This window comes from Musa acuminata, chromosome BXJ3-5 (assembly GCF_036884655.1).
Source record: "Musa acuminata AAA Group cultivar baxijiao chromosome BXJ3-5, Cavendish_Baxijiao_AAA, whole genome shotgun sequence".
In the NCBI taxonomy this organism is placed as follows: Eukaryota; Viridiplantae; Streptophyta; class Magnoliopsida; order Zingiberales; family Musaceae; genus Musa; species Musa acuminata.
In genome coordinates, this window is record NC_088353.1 from 2,435,658 (window position 1) to 2,451,359 (window position 15,702).

The 15,702-nt window shown below is 42.2% G+C and overlaps 4 protein-coding genes across 4 annotated transcripts; 3 read left to right on the forward strand and 1 right to left on the reverse strand.

Moving 5' to 3' along the window:
- Positions 1 to 1,476: 1,476 nt before the first annotated feature.
- LOC135639067 (mitochondrial carnitine/acylcarnitine carrier-like protein) lies at positions 1,477 to 7,767 on the forward strand. Its single transcript, XM_065152810.1, has 3 exons — positions 1,477 to 1,697; positions 6,648 to 7,039; positions 7,118 to 7,767. Exons 2-3 carry the CDS (start codon positions 6,648 to 6,650, stop codon positions 7,614 to 7,616), a joined length of 891 nt encoding a protein of 296 aa, XP_065008882.1. The 5' UTR covers positions 1,477 to 1,697; the 3' UTR covers positions 7,617 to 7,767.
- Positions 7,768 to 7,904: 137 nt separating this feature from the next.
- LOC135581529 (zinc finger CCCH domain-containing protein 56-like) lies at positions 7,905 to 10,607 on the reverse strand. The gene is made up of 2 exons (XM_065152804.1): positions 9,400 to 10,607; positions 7,905 to 8,865 (listed from the first exon to the last, which is right to left on the reverse strand). Exons 1-2 carry the CDS (start codon positions 10,190 to 10,192, stop codon positions 8,585 to 8,587), a joined length of 1,074 nt encoding a protein of 357 aa, XP_065008876.1. The 5' UTR covers positions 10,193 to 10,607; the 3' UTR covers positions 7,905 to 8,584.
- Positions 10,608 to 11,008: 401 nt separating this feature from the next.
- Positions 11,009 to 12,338, forward strand: LOC135639068 (putative gamma-glutamylcyclotransferase At3g02910). The gene has a single exon (XM_065152811.1). It carries the CDS (start codon positions 11,403 to 11,405, stop codon positions 11,940 to 11,942), a length of 540 nt encoding a protein of 179 aa, XP_065008883.1. The 5' UTR covers positions 11,009 to 11,402; the 3' UTR covers positions 11,943 to 12,338.
- A 120-nt stretch (positions 12,339 to 12,458) lies between these two features.
- LOC135639065 (protein HAIKU1-like) lies at positions 12,459 to 15,661 on the forward strand. The gene is made up of 2 exons (XM_065152808.1): positions 12,459 to 13,809; positions 15,210 to 15,661. The coding sequence occupies exon 1, from the start codon at positions 12,659 to 12,661 to the stop codon at positions 13,595 to 13,597; it is 939 nt and encodes a 312-aa protein (XP_065008880.1). The 5' UTR covers positions 12,459 to 12,658; the 3' UTR covers positions 13,598 to 13,809; positions 15,210 to 15,661.
- The last annotated feature ends 41 nt before the right edge of the window (positions 15,662 to 15,702 follow it).

Below are 15,702 nucleotides of genomic sequence, written 5' to 3' on the forward strand. Positions count from 1 at the left end.
TAATTAAACATAAAACAAAATTAATTTAAAATTAATATATAGGTTTATAACACTTACAAATAATAATACTGTTTATAACACTACTTTCATATATAAGTTTGCAATAAAGTAATATAAAAAAATATATTATTTTAACACTCAATGACACATCACCAAATGAACCTGACACATTGGTGAAACTATTCTTCCATATCAATGCATACCTAACAACACCTTGTTTGCCTAATCAACCTAACTTGTCGACCTAAAGCCTTCGATGTCAACATAAAAGAAGTTTATGTGACAACCGTGACATTCGACCATTCCATGCACACCCCCATAATCCTATAATCAAATAATGGTTGATGTTTCTATATAACTATTTTGTAAACTAATTACCTACTTAACTTCAATCATTTATCGAGCTCTCTTAAACTCATTTTGTGCTTGCTACGTTTCCCTTGGAACCTCCAACTCTACTAACTTAAGTATCGAAGTTACTTTATTCAGATATACCAAAACATAGTTTTCATGTAACCTTCGATCTAATCCTCCTTATCTCTTACATCAGATTAGTGATAAGTTCAGATGAAGGACCCAAGGTTGGGTTCGAACCATTGACGTTTTCGATAATCATAATTCATAGTGACAGACATAAAATATAAAATAATTTTTTAAAGAATTATGATATTTTTAATATTTTTTTTTCTAATTTTTTAAAAATAGGTTTATTTTTTAAATAAAAATTTTGCCTTAAATTGTTAGAACATAATCCAGTATTACACTAGACTTAATCAAGAAATCAAACAAAATTATATTTTAATAAATAAAAAGTACATAAAAAGAATTAAAAAATAATACTAAAATCTGAAGGACACGACCCTATACCATAACATCTCACACATTCCTAATTTGTCCACAATATTTATGTTCAATGGAATATTACTTACAGTAAGTTCAAGATGATGTGCCTTTAAAGTCTCCATTTCTTCCTACAAAATCTAATAATATGAGGCATAACTTTTCTTTTCTAAAATATGAGGCATTTTCTGCTTAGATCTATTAACTTTATTTCTTTTACAAAACATCTATAAATATAAAATAAAACACGCAATTGACTTATAAAAAAATTACAAAGATTAATAATGAAAGTGAAACTGACATATTACAATGAGAAGAATATGATAAGATTGCATACTTGTCAGAATTCCAAAATGTAACCAAATTAGCTCATATGAGTAGATATAGATTTTGAGCTATCATAATGAATAGACTTTTGGGCTTTACGGCCCAAATATGGCCCAATTTAGACATGTACTCTTTTCGTGAACGTCTATGTCATTGCCAACGTAATCCGACCAACCCAAATAACCGCCGCACCCATATTGGACACCGCCGGTCCCAGAACACGAGGGATTCCACTACACCACCACGTGTAGCTAATGGCTCTCCTCTCCGCGTTTCCATCTCCGCCGTTCGCGAGTGGGGCTGCTCAACGCATCCACCAGCAGTCAGCACCATGCTGCTGCCTTTTGTCAGCATCTTCCTTCCTCTAAGCTTTGCGAGGCGCCTCCTTGCGGATGCTAATAAAATATTTCCTTCTTCCCTCCTGTGATGGGGTGGCCAACTCACGAACTACAAGAAGCCGCCTCCGTTTCGTTCCTTCTTTCCTGCGCTGAGCTTGGGACGCGAAATAGATCAAAGGAGGGTCCGACGAGGTAAAGTTCTCTGCTTTCGCCTTCCGTTGCCCTGCTTTTGCGAATATATTGATGGTACTTGTCGATTGCCTCTTGGATTCGAGACTGCTTGTTCTTGGATTGTCGAGTAGTTGGCGCGAACGTTGTTTGGGTTGTGTTAAGGTTCTTGAACGCATCTTGTTTGTTAAAATGATCAAATACTAATTGTTCAAGTAAAATCTTTTGCGGGTGACCCATACCATATGGTGCTCCAACATGAAACAGTGAAGGTGTGGGTAAGGGGCTGTCAGATGCTTGGACAGCCTAGTGAATCTGGCACAGATCCGGATTGTTGTGACTTTTCCTTGTATGATCTAGCTGGACTATGAGCAAGTATGATAGAGAGAATGCTGTCCAACTTCTGAGGTAGGGATTTCTAGAGTAGACAAGAATTACTACGGGAAAGAAGGAAGAAGGTTAGATGGGTCTCAGCTTAAAGGAATCGTCCATCTAGGTGTTTGATGTATTGCTTCAACTTGATCTGGATTGAAATCTTCATTGTGCATTTATTTGGCTCTTCAAAGAAACAAAAATTTCTTCCTAAAAATCTGTCAAAACATAGAGATGATTCAATTGTTTGTCTTTCTCTGTGTTTCACATTCTACACAATGGCATGTGATCCTTCTGATTCATCCTTTTTTTGGCCTTCTTCAAGGAGGAAGGTTTTTGTGATTGCTATTGTTGTGGTTGTGGTTGTGGTTGTGGTGGTGGTGCTCCTGTGGGTTGGTGGGTGGGAATTTTGGCTGGTGTTGCTTACAGCTAATCAAAGGCATGTCTATGCAATCTCACAGCTAAAATAAACATACTGTGTAGATCTTCCATGTATTATGTGCCAAAATTGGTTTAGGTAGAAGCTTTAGTTCTAATTTTGTTAATGTCCACCACTGCTTAGTCGTTTTAACTAACACGTTTGTTCCACCTATCAAAAGAAGATATTCTTATGCAAGTTATTTCTATAAAGCTTCTGAAATTTTGGCCACATCATATAGTTTTAGGGTACATTTTATAGCATGGTATATTAGAAGTTGCTGTTGCTGAATCTGAAGCAGCAGTTTACATGTAATTTGGTGTCTATTTAATGGTAAACAAACATGAGAAGATCATTTTTAAAGAGTAAGTTATTCACTTATCACTTTTATTTATTTTATATTGTTAATTTTTATGTTTTATGTTTCTTTCAATAGTTTGACATTGTAAGTTAACTTATTTTCTCCACGATAAGGAACTGATTTCTCTCGTTCTTATCAATCAATTTACTAGAATCCTTTATAGTAATAATTTCTTATTTTGTTTCCATTATGCATTAGTTGGTAATTAAGAATCTTGCTCTTGGTGTTAGCATAATAAATTTATGATTAACAAATTAAGAAGTATGCTTTATATTTATCACCTATAATAATAGATTTTGTATATCATAAACTTAATTTGCTAAGTATAACCGTATAGTCCATCAAGATAAGATTTAGTGGCAATAATAATAGTAATAGCGACAATATTAATGACGATGGTAGTGGTAATTTTGATAGTGACCATCTTCGTGATGGAAGCAATCGCAACAACCCCAACAATAATGATCAGGGAGTGCTAGCCCTATGGGCATGTTAGAAGCACAAGAAATGAGGATAACTTGATAACTTTGAGAGATTTGCAACATGCTCACCAACTTGGGTTTTAGCGTCAACAGAGTTCATGATGATGGTAGGATCAATCGTGTCAGAGTTGATGCTTATGACCAGCCTAATCATCAACATGGGCCCACAATCCAATGTAGGCAACCACCCAATAAAGATATGTTAGACGAAGAAGAAGGAATTGTGGACTATCATAGAACCAACTAAGGAAGAGGTGTAGGCACGGCTCAACCTAGACACTTTAAACCAACGTGGTATTATCTGCCCATAACAACCAATAGTATATGATGATGATTCAAAAAATGATAGTGAATGATACAGAAGACATCAAACACCACTCATGTGAAATAGACTGTTTAAGGATTACCTCCTCAAAGAAAACCTTCCTAGTTTTAATAGCCACCTCAGCATTGAAGCTTTTCTTGATTAGAGTTATGAAGTAGAGAACTTTTTCGAGATGATGGATGTTTATGATTATAAACAAGTCAAGCTTGTTGCGTACAAGTTAAAAGGAGGTTCAATAGCTTGGTGGGATACATTACAGAATAACAAAAGAAGACAAGGAAAAGCATCAGTACAGACATGACGAAAGATGGAGCAACTTCTCAAAAGAAAATTCCTACCCCCAGACTATGAACAACTATTGTTTTAACAATACCAAAACTATATCCAAGGCACTCGATTCGTAACCGAATATACTGAAGAATTCTTATGCCTTTCAACTAGATGTAACTTATCAAAGTTAGAAGACCAACAAACAACAAGGTATATCAATGGACTGAAATTTATAATTAAAGATAGAATGTCTTTAACTCCGTTATGGATAATAGATGAAGCTCACAATATGATATTAACGACTGAAATATTGTTGACTCGACCTCTAATTGCTACTCGGCAATTCTTACTCCGGTAACACGATCTTCTCTTAACAAAGAGAAGTTGTGAATCAATACAACCCATAAATCAAGGCATAAATATTGGAGGCAAGCAAGGCATATCCCGACTACCATAAACAATCCATATGCTCGAACCCTGGTTGAGAAGTGTTTCAAATGTGGGGAGCCTGATCATCGTTTCAACGAGTGTTGTGCTCGTAAGTCTATCAACCTTACGGATCACAAAGATGACTTTAAAGAAGAAGGACATGCCCAAGAGATGTGATTGATGATATTGACAATGCTGAAATAGTAGAGGAACAAGGGGAATAGGCCTCATGTGTTATAAAAAGATTATTACTCACCTAGGCAAGAATATTCATCTCAATATAAGAAAATATTTTATTTTCAATGCAGTGTTAATAACAAAGTCTATGCATTGATCATAGACAATGGAAGCTATGACAACATTGTATCTAAATCATTGGTGAGGCACTTAAATTTGTAGATGATAGCTCATCCAATACCATATAAGCTAGAGTGGATTAAAGAAGGCCCAACTATCATTGTAGCTAAGATCTATATAGTTCATCTCTCGATTGGAAAAATCTACAATATGGAAGTTATATGTGAGGTAGTTGACATGGATGGGTGCCATATAATACTTGGAAGGCCATAGCAGTACAATGTGAATGCAACCCACCTTGGAAGAAAGAATATCTTTGTATTCTGGTGTAACGGGAAGAAAATTGTCATTCTACCGACTAACAAAAAGGGAGATGAATCCAACACTTCTAAAGTGGAGAAAAAATATTTCTTATCTATTTCCAACTTTATGCAGTAATTCATTATCAGTTATAAAGAAACAAGAATATGCTCTGCTCTTGTTGTAAAGGGCGAAGAGCCACATGAAGTAAAGATACCAAACAAACTAAAATCGATATTGGAAGAATTCAAATAGATCACCCTTGAAGAGTTACCAGATGGACTTCCACACATTGAGGTATTCATCACCAAATTGATTGGGCTTCAAGAGCAAGTCTACCAACTTTACCTCACTACCGGATGAACACAAAAGAAAATAAAATGAGAGAGAAGATGTTCAAAGAAGGAGATATGGTTATTGTGTACTTAAGAAAAGAGAAATTCCTCGTAAACACTTATAACAAATTGAAGCCGAAGAATTATGGTACCTATAAGGTGTTAAAGAAAATCAATAACAATACCTATGCGATTGATTTACCAAATGATTAGGAAATCTCAAATACCTTCAAATGTTATAGACTTAACTAATTTCTAAATAAAAATCCATTATGTCCACACTTAAACTCAAGAATCACTTTTTTGTCAAGTGGAGTGGATTAATACAAAGCAGAAGTAAGGCTATTTCAAAAAGTAAGTTGCATACTTATCAATTTTTTTTATTCCAAATTGTTAATTTTTTTATGTTTTATGTTTCTTTCAATAATCCCATATTGTTAGTTAGTTAGTTTTCAAGACCTTAAACTAGTATAAATAAAAACCTCTTCTAAACCTATGAAATCATCAAAAAATAATATCTCTAAGTATTGTAAATATTTTCTCTAGATAAGAAGTTGATTTCCCTTGTCCTCCCTTATCAAGTCAGTTTACTAGAACTCTTTCTAGTAATAATTTTTTATTTTGTTTCACAACTACATTTAGCGTACAAAACTAGATTTCTTTTATTGTTCCTTGCTAATAACCATAACAAATGTTCCTAGGATTGACAAATAGAAGTTGTAACATTTAAGTCTGTCATGTACTCTTTACCGGAGCAGAAATAGATGTTTCTTTCTATTGCTGTCATCTTTGGATCTTTTGGATACAAGGACATCGATGGATAGTTACTGAACAAACACATCTTTCACTGGCTTTGTGTGACCTTCAGATCAAGGATCAGGTAGTACTATCTTAATATAATCTAATTAGTGGTCCAACAATTTATCACCTAATACAACTTCTTTTCAAAAGAAATCTACATGGCTTTACCTAATCTGTCTCCCAGTTGATCACTAGCATGAGGTGTCAGATTCTCTAGCTTTTGATTTTTCACAAGCTTGTATATCCATGGTTTGAGTTTGATTTCATAACCAAAGAAAGATTAGTGGTTAGGTGTTATAGAACATCCTACTGGATACAAAATGATGAAAATGCCTATCAAAATTAACCAACCATGTATTTCCAGAATTCAGAATGCTTCTTTTAGCACAATGACATACTAATGCTTACTTTTATTGCAACTATTGTCAAGTTGTAGCTCAAGCCAAGTGGAAGAGTATGTTTCTTTGTAGAACAATGCAATACTAACCTGGGGTATCATGCATTGTTATGGAAATTTGACAGTAGACTTCCCCATTACAAAGAACTTGAATCCTGTTCAGCCATTGATCTTTTGACTGTAACAGATGGGGGATGCAGCCAAGGATCTGACTGCTGGAACTGTTGGAGGGGCAGCACAGCTGATCGTGGGGCATCCTTTCGACACCATCAAGGTCAAGCTCCAGAGCCAGCCAGCACCACTCCCTGGCCAACCTCCCAAGTACTCTGGCGCCATGGATGCAGTCAAGCAAACAATGGTTGCTGAAGGACCGAGGGGCTTATACAAAGGGATGGGTGTTCCACTTGCAACCGTCGCAGCATTCAATGCTGTGTTGTTCACGGTGAGGGGACAAATGGAGGGGTTGCTGAGGTCAGAACCGGGTGCTCCCCTCACAGTGAATCAGCAAATGGTATGTGGTGCTGGTGCTGGAGTTGCAGTTTCCATCCTTGCATGTCCTACAGAATTGATTAAGTGCAGGTTCTTCTTCTTCTTCCTCTTTACTCTTTTATCTGTTGCCGTCAAGTAGCTACAGTTGATGCAGAGCCTTGTAAACAGGCTGCAAGCGCAGAGTGCCTTGGCAGGCTCAGCAGCCTCATCTGCGGCAGCGAAGTATGGAGGACCAATGGACGTGGCAAAGCATGTCGTCCGGGAAGCTGGTGTGAGAGGCCTCTTCAAAGGCATGGTGCCGACCTTGGCGCGTGAAGTCCCCGGGAACGCCGTCTTGTTCGGCGTCTACGAAGCCCTTAAGCAGTACTTTGCAGGGGGTAAGGACACTTCGGGACTAGGGAGGTGGCCTCTGATGGTTGCCGGAGGGCTGGGCGGCGCCTCCTTCTGGCTGTCCGTCTATCCCACGGATGTGGTGAAGAGCGTGATCCAGGTAGACGATTACAAGAACCCCAAGTACTCTGGTTCGGTCGGTGCCTTGAGGAAGATTGCGGCGGCCGAAGGTATCAAAGGCCTGTACAGAGGCTTTGGACCAGCCATGGCTCGCAGTGTGCCAGCCAATGCCGCCTGTTTCTTGGCATATGAGATGATCAGATCCAGTCTTGGGTGACCTCCCCAACCACATCGATAAGATTATTTGAGAAATGCGGCTAAAGCCATTTGTTGGGTGTCGGGCATTTGCTTTGTTCTTGACATGTTGACTTCTTTGTACTCTCACGGGAAGCAGAAGAGTTCTTGACATATTTGACTTCTCTGATTTATCGCCCGTCTTTCTCTGGTGCTATCAAGAACAGGCATCAAAGCATGAAAATGAGATATAGCACAGAAGATCCGCAGTAATTTGAGTCTATTGTGAAGGAAGTCAAAATGGAAATCTTGTGACAGACTAAAAAAAGACTAATAGAATAACAACGGATGCTAAATTAAACTAACGTTCAGTTCATGAACTGACCGGCACAAACATCATTAGCCATCTTAGTACGTTAACAGTAGGAGGAAAGACTCCCAATGTGCACAGAGATATTGAGTACAATATTTCCGTTCTATAATAAACTTCAGAAGCATTCTTGCAGCCAGCCAGAAACCTTTGTCATGTCTGGCTGACACTGGTTTACTTGATATGGATCAATCACAGCGGCAAGCCAAGAACCAACTGATGCTGATGAGAGTTAGCAACTTGGCTCCAAAATTTAGGTTCAAGGACTATCAAGCATTTGTTAGTGAAATGCTAATTCTTGAAGCTGAAAGAGTCATGCAATTTTCGCAAACTTTCTTGAGAAGCAGCATACTGAAATCACAATCTCCAAGGTGAACAGTCGTAGATATACTCTTGAAAACCAGCAAAAGAAGCATATAGTAATCACACTTCCTCAAAATACAGTCTTCAGATTTCCAAGGTTTTATAATTACCATGCCGATAGATACCCCACTTCCTGCATATGGCAGCACATCACTAGCTGCCTTCAGTACTCCACAACCTCGGAACAGAACCTTTATCTCAGGTGGCACAGCATAAAATGGAGATAACCGACTAATTATTCTATTAGTAGGTAACCTGGTGCTTCTGCATTCAAGGTTCTACTCAATGTCATCAATCCAGTCACCATAAATCTTACTAATTTTGTCCGGGCCCTTCCACTTCTCAACTGACCTCTGTCCCTGCCTCTGTATGGAACCAGCAGACCTCTGCGAAGGAACACCAATATGATACATATCTGCATGAGGAACCGAGATGCTTGAAGCAACAGAAGCATCTGATGGAGCCTTTGTCAATGTCCCTGCTTGCTTTGAATCTGGAGTGGCCGAGGAGACATCTCTACCTTCTGTCTCCATAAGACCCCCACCGTATCTGTGAAGTTCTGAAGCCACAATATTTACTCATTAATGAGAATAATATACTGCAAGCACATCCTAGTATACACTAAACACAGGAAAAATATTCATACAAATATGAATATGATGCCGAGAGTAAAGATCATAACTGGCTGGTCAAGGAGCTTCTATGCAAATGATAAAAATCAATTCAAGCAGTACCGAACCTTAAACTCATTCAGTAGACAGAAGCCCGATTCAAGATAAATGACATCAAAAAAGAATAATAATAATGCACATACTCTACATACCAGACCATGAAGCTCCACTCAGCATGTTTTTTTGGTAAACGAAGCGTGTAAAGCCATCAAGGAAATCAACTAATCATGGTATATGGCCAACGAAACTAGTGCCAGAAGGTAAATCAATACGTTTGTACAATTCAAGAATAAAACTAATACATCGCAGATCTTCTCTTAAGTTTTCATTATAGCTCATCATAATCTGAAGCACACATGAAACACCTTACGGCTGTTGCACCTACAGATGGATTTCAGTGTTAACAAGGTAGTCTGTCATACCTGCTGCACCATGAGCAAAGTGGCACTTGCTGCCAAATGGGCAATACCCCGTCATCTCCCACTTGTTACATATCCTCGTCTTCCAGTTCGAAGGCTTCTGAGTCGACCCATTCGCTCCACCCCCATATCCACTACCTCCAACTGTGGGTGACAGACTGATCGCCACGCTCTCCCGAGCCTTAGATTGCTCATCATGGATGAAAGTGCAGGTATCCCCATATGGGCACCCCTCTTCCGTGTAGAACTTCTTACACCGCCTTCCTTTATAGGATCTTTCGGAATCCCCAATCACGATCGACGAGCTCATCGTTGGTATCTGACGCTCCTCTCTGGCCTCGGAGCCCTCCTCGTGAGCTGCCACAATCTCCTGCCAGTTTGGAGGCGGCTTGCGGAGCTCCTCAATCCCATGAGCAAAATTACAGTTCGTGATGTATGGGCAAGTCCCTGCACGGAATTTGCAGCACAGCTTGGTCTTGAAGAACATTTTCCCAATGGCTTTGGAGCTGGTGGACCTATTATTACCCTGAGAGTCCCCTTGGGAGTTCCGAGATCTCTTGCCGGGAGGCTGCTCGCTGCCCGCCCGGGACTGGGATTGGCGGCCGTCGTAGGCAGAGTTGAAGCCAGCATCGGCGGACGCGTCTCCGCTCCAAGCACGGTAATCCTCATCGGTCGCCCACAGGAGCTGGTCACTCCCTCCTGGGAGCCAGGAATCGCGGCCGGGAGGCCCAGACGCGTCCGGAATGATCGCGATGGCATTGCTTCCGGTATACGAAGTTCCACCACCGTAATCCATAGAAAATGTTCGCGAAATCCGGACCAGAGAGACCAAGATCCCAAATTTCCACCAACGGAGCGGAAGAACGAGCCCGCAAGGTAAGAACCAGGATGGAATCGTTGCCAAGAGCTAGGTTCCGAAAAGAAGGAACCGAACCACGAAGAAGCAGCCAAAGAAATCCACCAAAGACTGGTCAGAGGAAGTGCCGAGGAGACGCCATTTCGAGGGAGAGCGACGCCCTAATCGAGGAAACCCACTAAAGAAACAGCCAAGAACAGAAGAAGCCCTATGGATTGATCGGGGTAACGTTGACGGCGAGCAAGAAGGAGCAAGGGCGAGGCCCGTGGAAACCCTAGCCAAGCAAACGGCAAAAGAAAACCGAGCACTCGGAAGACGGAGGAGGAGCACGAGGAGGTAATTTGTTGCATCATCTTCGTTTTCTATTTTAGCTCGAGAGTGACGAAATGTGGCACCGCTCGCTGCCTCGTGATTGGATGGATGGGTGGGCGACCCGGGTGGGACCCTTAGTTGTGAGGCGAGCAGTAGCTAAACACGTGCATCAATCTCGCTTCGAGGCATGGATGATGATGAGCGTCATTTATAACGCGCAGTTCTTCCCAGTGCTAAAAGAAGCATCTTGAAAGTTGATGATAAAAGAATCATTCTCAGCCGTTAATAAAATGCTTCCTTTGGCAAAAAGAATCATGATGATAAAAGGCATGCATCTTATATCATTCTTCCTAAGAATCTAAGCTCCGAGTGTGAACTTAGCTGACCTCAACAAGCAGAACACACAATGGTGCAACATCATGAGATAACCACTTGGGCCTATCTCGGTTATGGAGACTCCTTATGGCTAGTATGCACAATGGGATGACAAGAACTCTAATGTAGCATTTGCCAGATCTGTGATGGACGGGTCGAAATTAACACTGAGTAATCATCGCAGGATTTGCCAGATCTGTGATGCAGATTTTTCGAAGAACGAATCCACTAGAATCCAAATCCAGATCTGGTTTTTCCGATTTGATGATGTTTCCCACTGTCGACGCCGTGAGCGAGTCAAGTTTGTTGTGCGGGGCCCTGTGTTGGACCCACAAGACGGGTCCAATAACCGCGCGGGTAGAATTGGAGAAATCGACTCACGGCAAGCGGTCTCCTTTCTTAAATAGGCCCAGCCAAGAGAGTTGGATCCGTACGTGGTGGAGGAGGTGATTGATCTTGATCGATGGGGGCGAACGGGAGTAAGGAAGGGCGGCGGCGGCGGCGGCGGCTGGTGTTCACCTACGGTACGCTCAAGCGCGGCTTCGCCAACCACGGCCTCATGCAGGACCTGATCCGCACCGGGGACGCCGCATTCGTGGGCACTGCCCACACCGCCGGCCGCCTCCCCCTCGTGTGCGGACCCTACCGCGTCCCCTTCCTCCTCGACCTCCCCGGCGCCGGCGAGCACGTCTTCGGCGAGCTCTACGCCGTCTCCCCCCGGGCCCTCGCCCGCATGGACGACCTAGAGGGCACCCGCAAGGGCCACTACGAGCGTCTCCCCATCTCCGTCGTCGTCGACGGCGAGGGCCAGAAGGAGGCGGAGGCGGAGGCGTACTATGCGCACCGGAGCTACGCGGGGGTGATGTGGAGGCGGTGCGGGGAGATGGGTTACAAGGTGTACTCGGAGAAGGAGGCTAAGGGGTATGTGAGACGCACGGATCGGCCCCACGACATCACTTTCCTTGACCAGATCCGCATCTTCATCGCCTCGCCCCAGACGTAAGATCATCTACTCCCTTTCTCTCCTCTCTCTCTCTCTCTCTCTCGCTTCCCTCGGCCTCCCATGAGATGGAACTTGTATTGCTCTAGTTTTAGTTCGGAGTATCTTGTGTCAAGCGCATCACTCTATTGAAGGATGTGCGATCTTGTGATGGGCAATCACGAGAGAGTTCAACATCCCTGTTTCATTCTATGAAGCAATTTGGTTTGCTCTGTGACTTTGTGATTGCTGAATGTTACGAATTGAGTGGAGCGGGAGCGGTCATGCATGCGATCATGGTGGATTCTCGGCTGTGGTCTTCTCCCCTGGATTCGTCCATCGCCTAGCAGCAGTGGCTTCGTCAAACAATTTACCCTGTAATATTGTGCAGGAACTTTTCGTATTAATATAAATGATGTCGTTCTTACACTACGTACATATATTAGGTCAGCACCTTTCGTTGAGCTAACAGAGGCCTACTACTGGCTGTAATATTCCTCCCCAGTCCATGCTTCCCCTTCGAAGGTGTCATTTCGAAGCAAGGATCACGCGTGACATATTTATTGCGATGTCGTGGTGAACATGCTCATAAAATACGAACCCTTCCACCATCAACCCTGGTGCACTTCTCCACGGTCGTCCACGTCTCATGAGTCGATCCCTCTCTCGCTATGTCCCCTCCTCCTCTTTTGTTGTCCACATAGGTAGATCGAGAAGAAGAAGGGAGAGGAGGGACACGAATGGATCGCTGGGGGAACAACCATCACCATGAACAGCAACGGCAACAACATCTGGGGGTCAACAAGCTGAGCAAGAACATCCGCAAGACCCTTCCCCACCACCCAACCTGCTACTACTCTGACCAAAAGCCACCGCAGCAGCAACAGCAGCCGCAGCCGCAGGTGTACAACATCAGCAAGAAGGACTTCCGCGGCATCGTCCAGCAGCTCACCGGCACCCCCTCCCGCGACAGCAGCCCCGTCCCCAATCCCCATCCCCATCCCCGGCCGAGGCCCTCCAGCACCCGCCTCCAGAAGATCCGGCCCCCGCCGCTCGCCGCAATTCCCCGGCCTCCTCCCCCTTCTCTGACCGCCGCCGCCGCTCGCCTTCCACCCCCCTATTATCCCCCCATCCCCTACCAAAGCCCTAGTTTCAATCTGCCTCCAGCTCCGGTTCCTCATCCCAATTGGGACCCTTCGTCCTTCCCCCGCCCCTTCATCTCCGCCGGTGCTGCCGGCCCTGCCTGGGCCGAGTCGCCCGTCTCCACCTACATGCGCTATCTTGAGAGCTCTCTCGTCAGCTCCGACACCTCCCGCCAGCCGCACCCACCGCCCCTTCCATCCCCGGGGCTGCTGCCGCCACTCCCCCTGCCATCTCCAAGAACAACCGCTAGGCTGCCTCCTCCTCCTACTACCCCGTCAGCGTCGGCGTTGCCTTCTCCAAGCACGTTCTTGAACATGCTCTCGCCGAAATCTCCTTATCCACTGATGTCGCCGGGGTTCCAATACCCTCCGCCGCTGACTCCCAACTTTGCTCTGTCGCCATTAGGCCAATCGGAGATGTGGGGGGCAGGACCAGGGCCCGGTCCGCGGCCACCGCCCTCTCCCGGGCTCTGGTTCCCTCCGTCACCCTCTGGCTTCTTGCCCATTCTGAGCCCTGGATGGAGGGATATGTTGTAGCTCCAAGGTGGAACTGCTGTTCCTTTGCCAGCTTTTGTTGACAGATAGCCAAGCCTATCGATCTCAATATCCATTTATTGGTCTGACCAAAGGTCTAATGTAAGTGTTCAACATAGATGACAACAAGTATTGGTTTAGGAGATTACCATGGACATGTCGGCAGTATGGGCATTGGAATACAAGATGATGGAAATGTAGCTGGAATTATGCAGGTGAAGGACAGTTTATTTTATTTTCTTTCTAATTAACAAATTCTCTTTGCTCAATTTTTGTATTTAATTCTGATCCTGAATCTATTGATTTACTATAAGCTGGTAAAAATGCTTGTATTTGAGGTAATGACAGAAGAAAATAATAAGCACTTGCTTATGGTGGGCTTTATGTTTCTTCTAATGATACCAAAAAACTATTGCAATATCTTGATGCAATACAGACTACTCGCTTCTTTTCATTTGAGTGCTTTTTCTGATGCAAAAATAATTGTTTTGAACTGGAGGTGGAATCTTACATTAGCTTCTGTTGCATCTGCCATGAAACAAATTTTGAGTTTTTATCATGACACCTGGTTGAAATTCTGTTCCGTTTGAGTTATTGTGTCGATAGATTTATCGGGTACCAGAGAAACTATGCAGGCCTTTCACATTGGCTAATTTGCGTATTGAGAATCATCTTTAAGTTGCATTGGTGTGTAAGTTTTGATGGGCTTAAGTAGAATTTAGGTTCATTTTGAGCTAGACAACTGGAATCATGTTTTCTTCATGTGAGTGTGCCTGGAGGTCTATCGTGATAGCTCATGACATTAAATATCTTTGGTGTGAGATATATTGTTTTGAGGACAATCTTCACTTCTATCAATATGCCCGTTACCATGAAAACGATCCATTTGTTTTACTTTGCCCACATCTTCATTCAACTTTTAATAATTCAAGGTCGAACTGAACAATTATTTCTCTAATGAGCCTTCCCCATCCTCCATTTGATTAAAATACAATAGATAAATAGCCGTTCGATCACCTTTAGAAACTAATACTGTAAGTTATGCTCAAATCTTCTTTAGTCATAAATCTCGAAAGGGGAGAGGGTTACATACTGAAGCAACAAAATATTTCAATCTATTATATGCTAGCAGATTCAGTATCATTTACTTGGAGCTATCTATATTTGAAGTTCTTGTTGAGAATCATTCATCATAGAGTTTGGACTGCAAAAACAAGTCAAGTCTTCATCTGATTGGCAACAGAATCAATGGATTATTATGAGGTGGGTCACAAATTTTGGACACCATTGTATAACACAAAATAAAGCTGTAACATAAGCCTATGAATAAATTCCCGAAAATGTTACAAAAGTAAGTTACCAGTGTGACATTTTGCATCAACAATCATCTGCATATATCTCAGTTTACAGCTCGTTCACTGCATTAGGTCCTCCTAGCAAATTTTGACATATAATGCAAATTTTTTCTTTAAAATTAAATCAACTATAAGTTTCTCATGGTTCCATATTTTTTTCTTTGTTTAGGATAAATATTCCTGAAAATTTTTTATGTTTAACTTTTTTTTCTATATATTTACATGCTCACATTCAATTAAAACTGTGTTGAGCTCAACAGTTATCTCTTAATCGGAGCAGATTAAGCTCGAGTATCTGAACGAGAAATTTGGACTCCAGACCAGGATGATGGTAACACTTGTTTTCTGTTTGTGCTGTAAACAGTTCCCATCCTTAGCATTTATATTTGAGGGATGCTTTCTTTTGTATCAACCAGAAAGAAAGATCCTTGTACACAGTTGGGAGCTTACAGCTTGTTGGTGCTGTTTTAGTAGGGTGTGTATGATGACTTGAGATGTGACCATGTTGTATATGTGGTGTTTGAAACTCGCAGTTGCTGTACTAACTGTTAGCTACAATACTCAGCTTTTCATCTTCTTCTTGGTTCCACATTTCTGAAAGCATTAGAGCTTTTGATGCATTTGCTACTGGGGCAGTTTGTTCTTCAGGATTAGTACCATGTTCTGTTCATGATTATGATAATGAGAATAATTTGTTTTGGGGACTTCTTTATGGATTGTGGTGCTTGTCATGCTTTGGATATTGTTCGATGG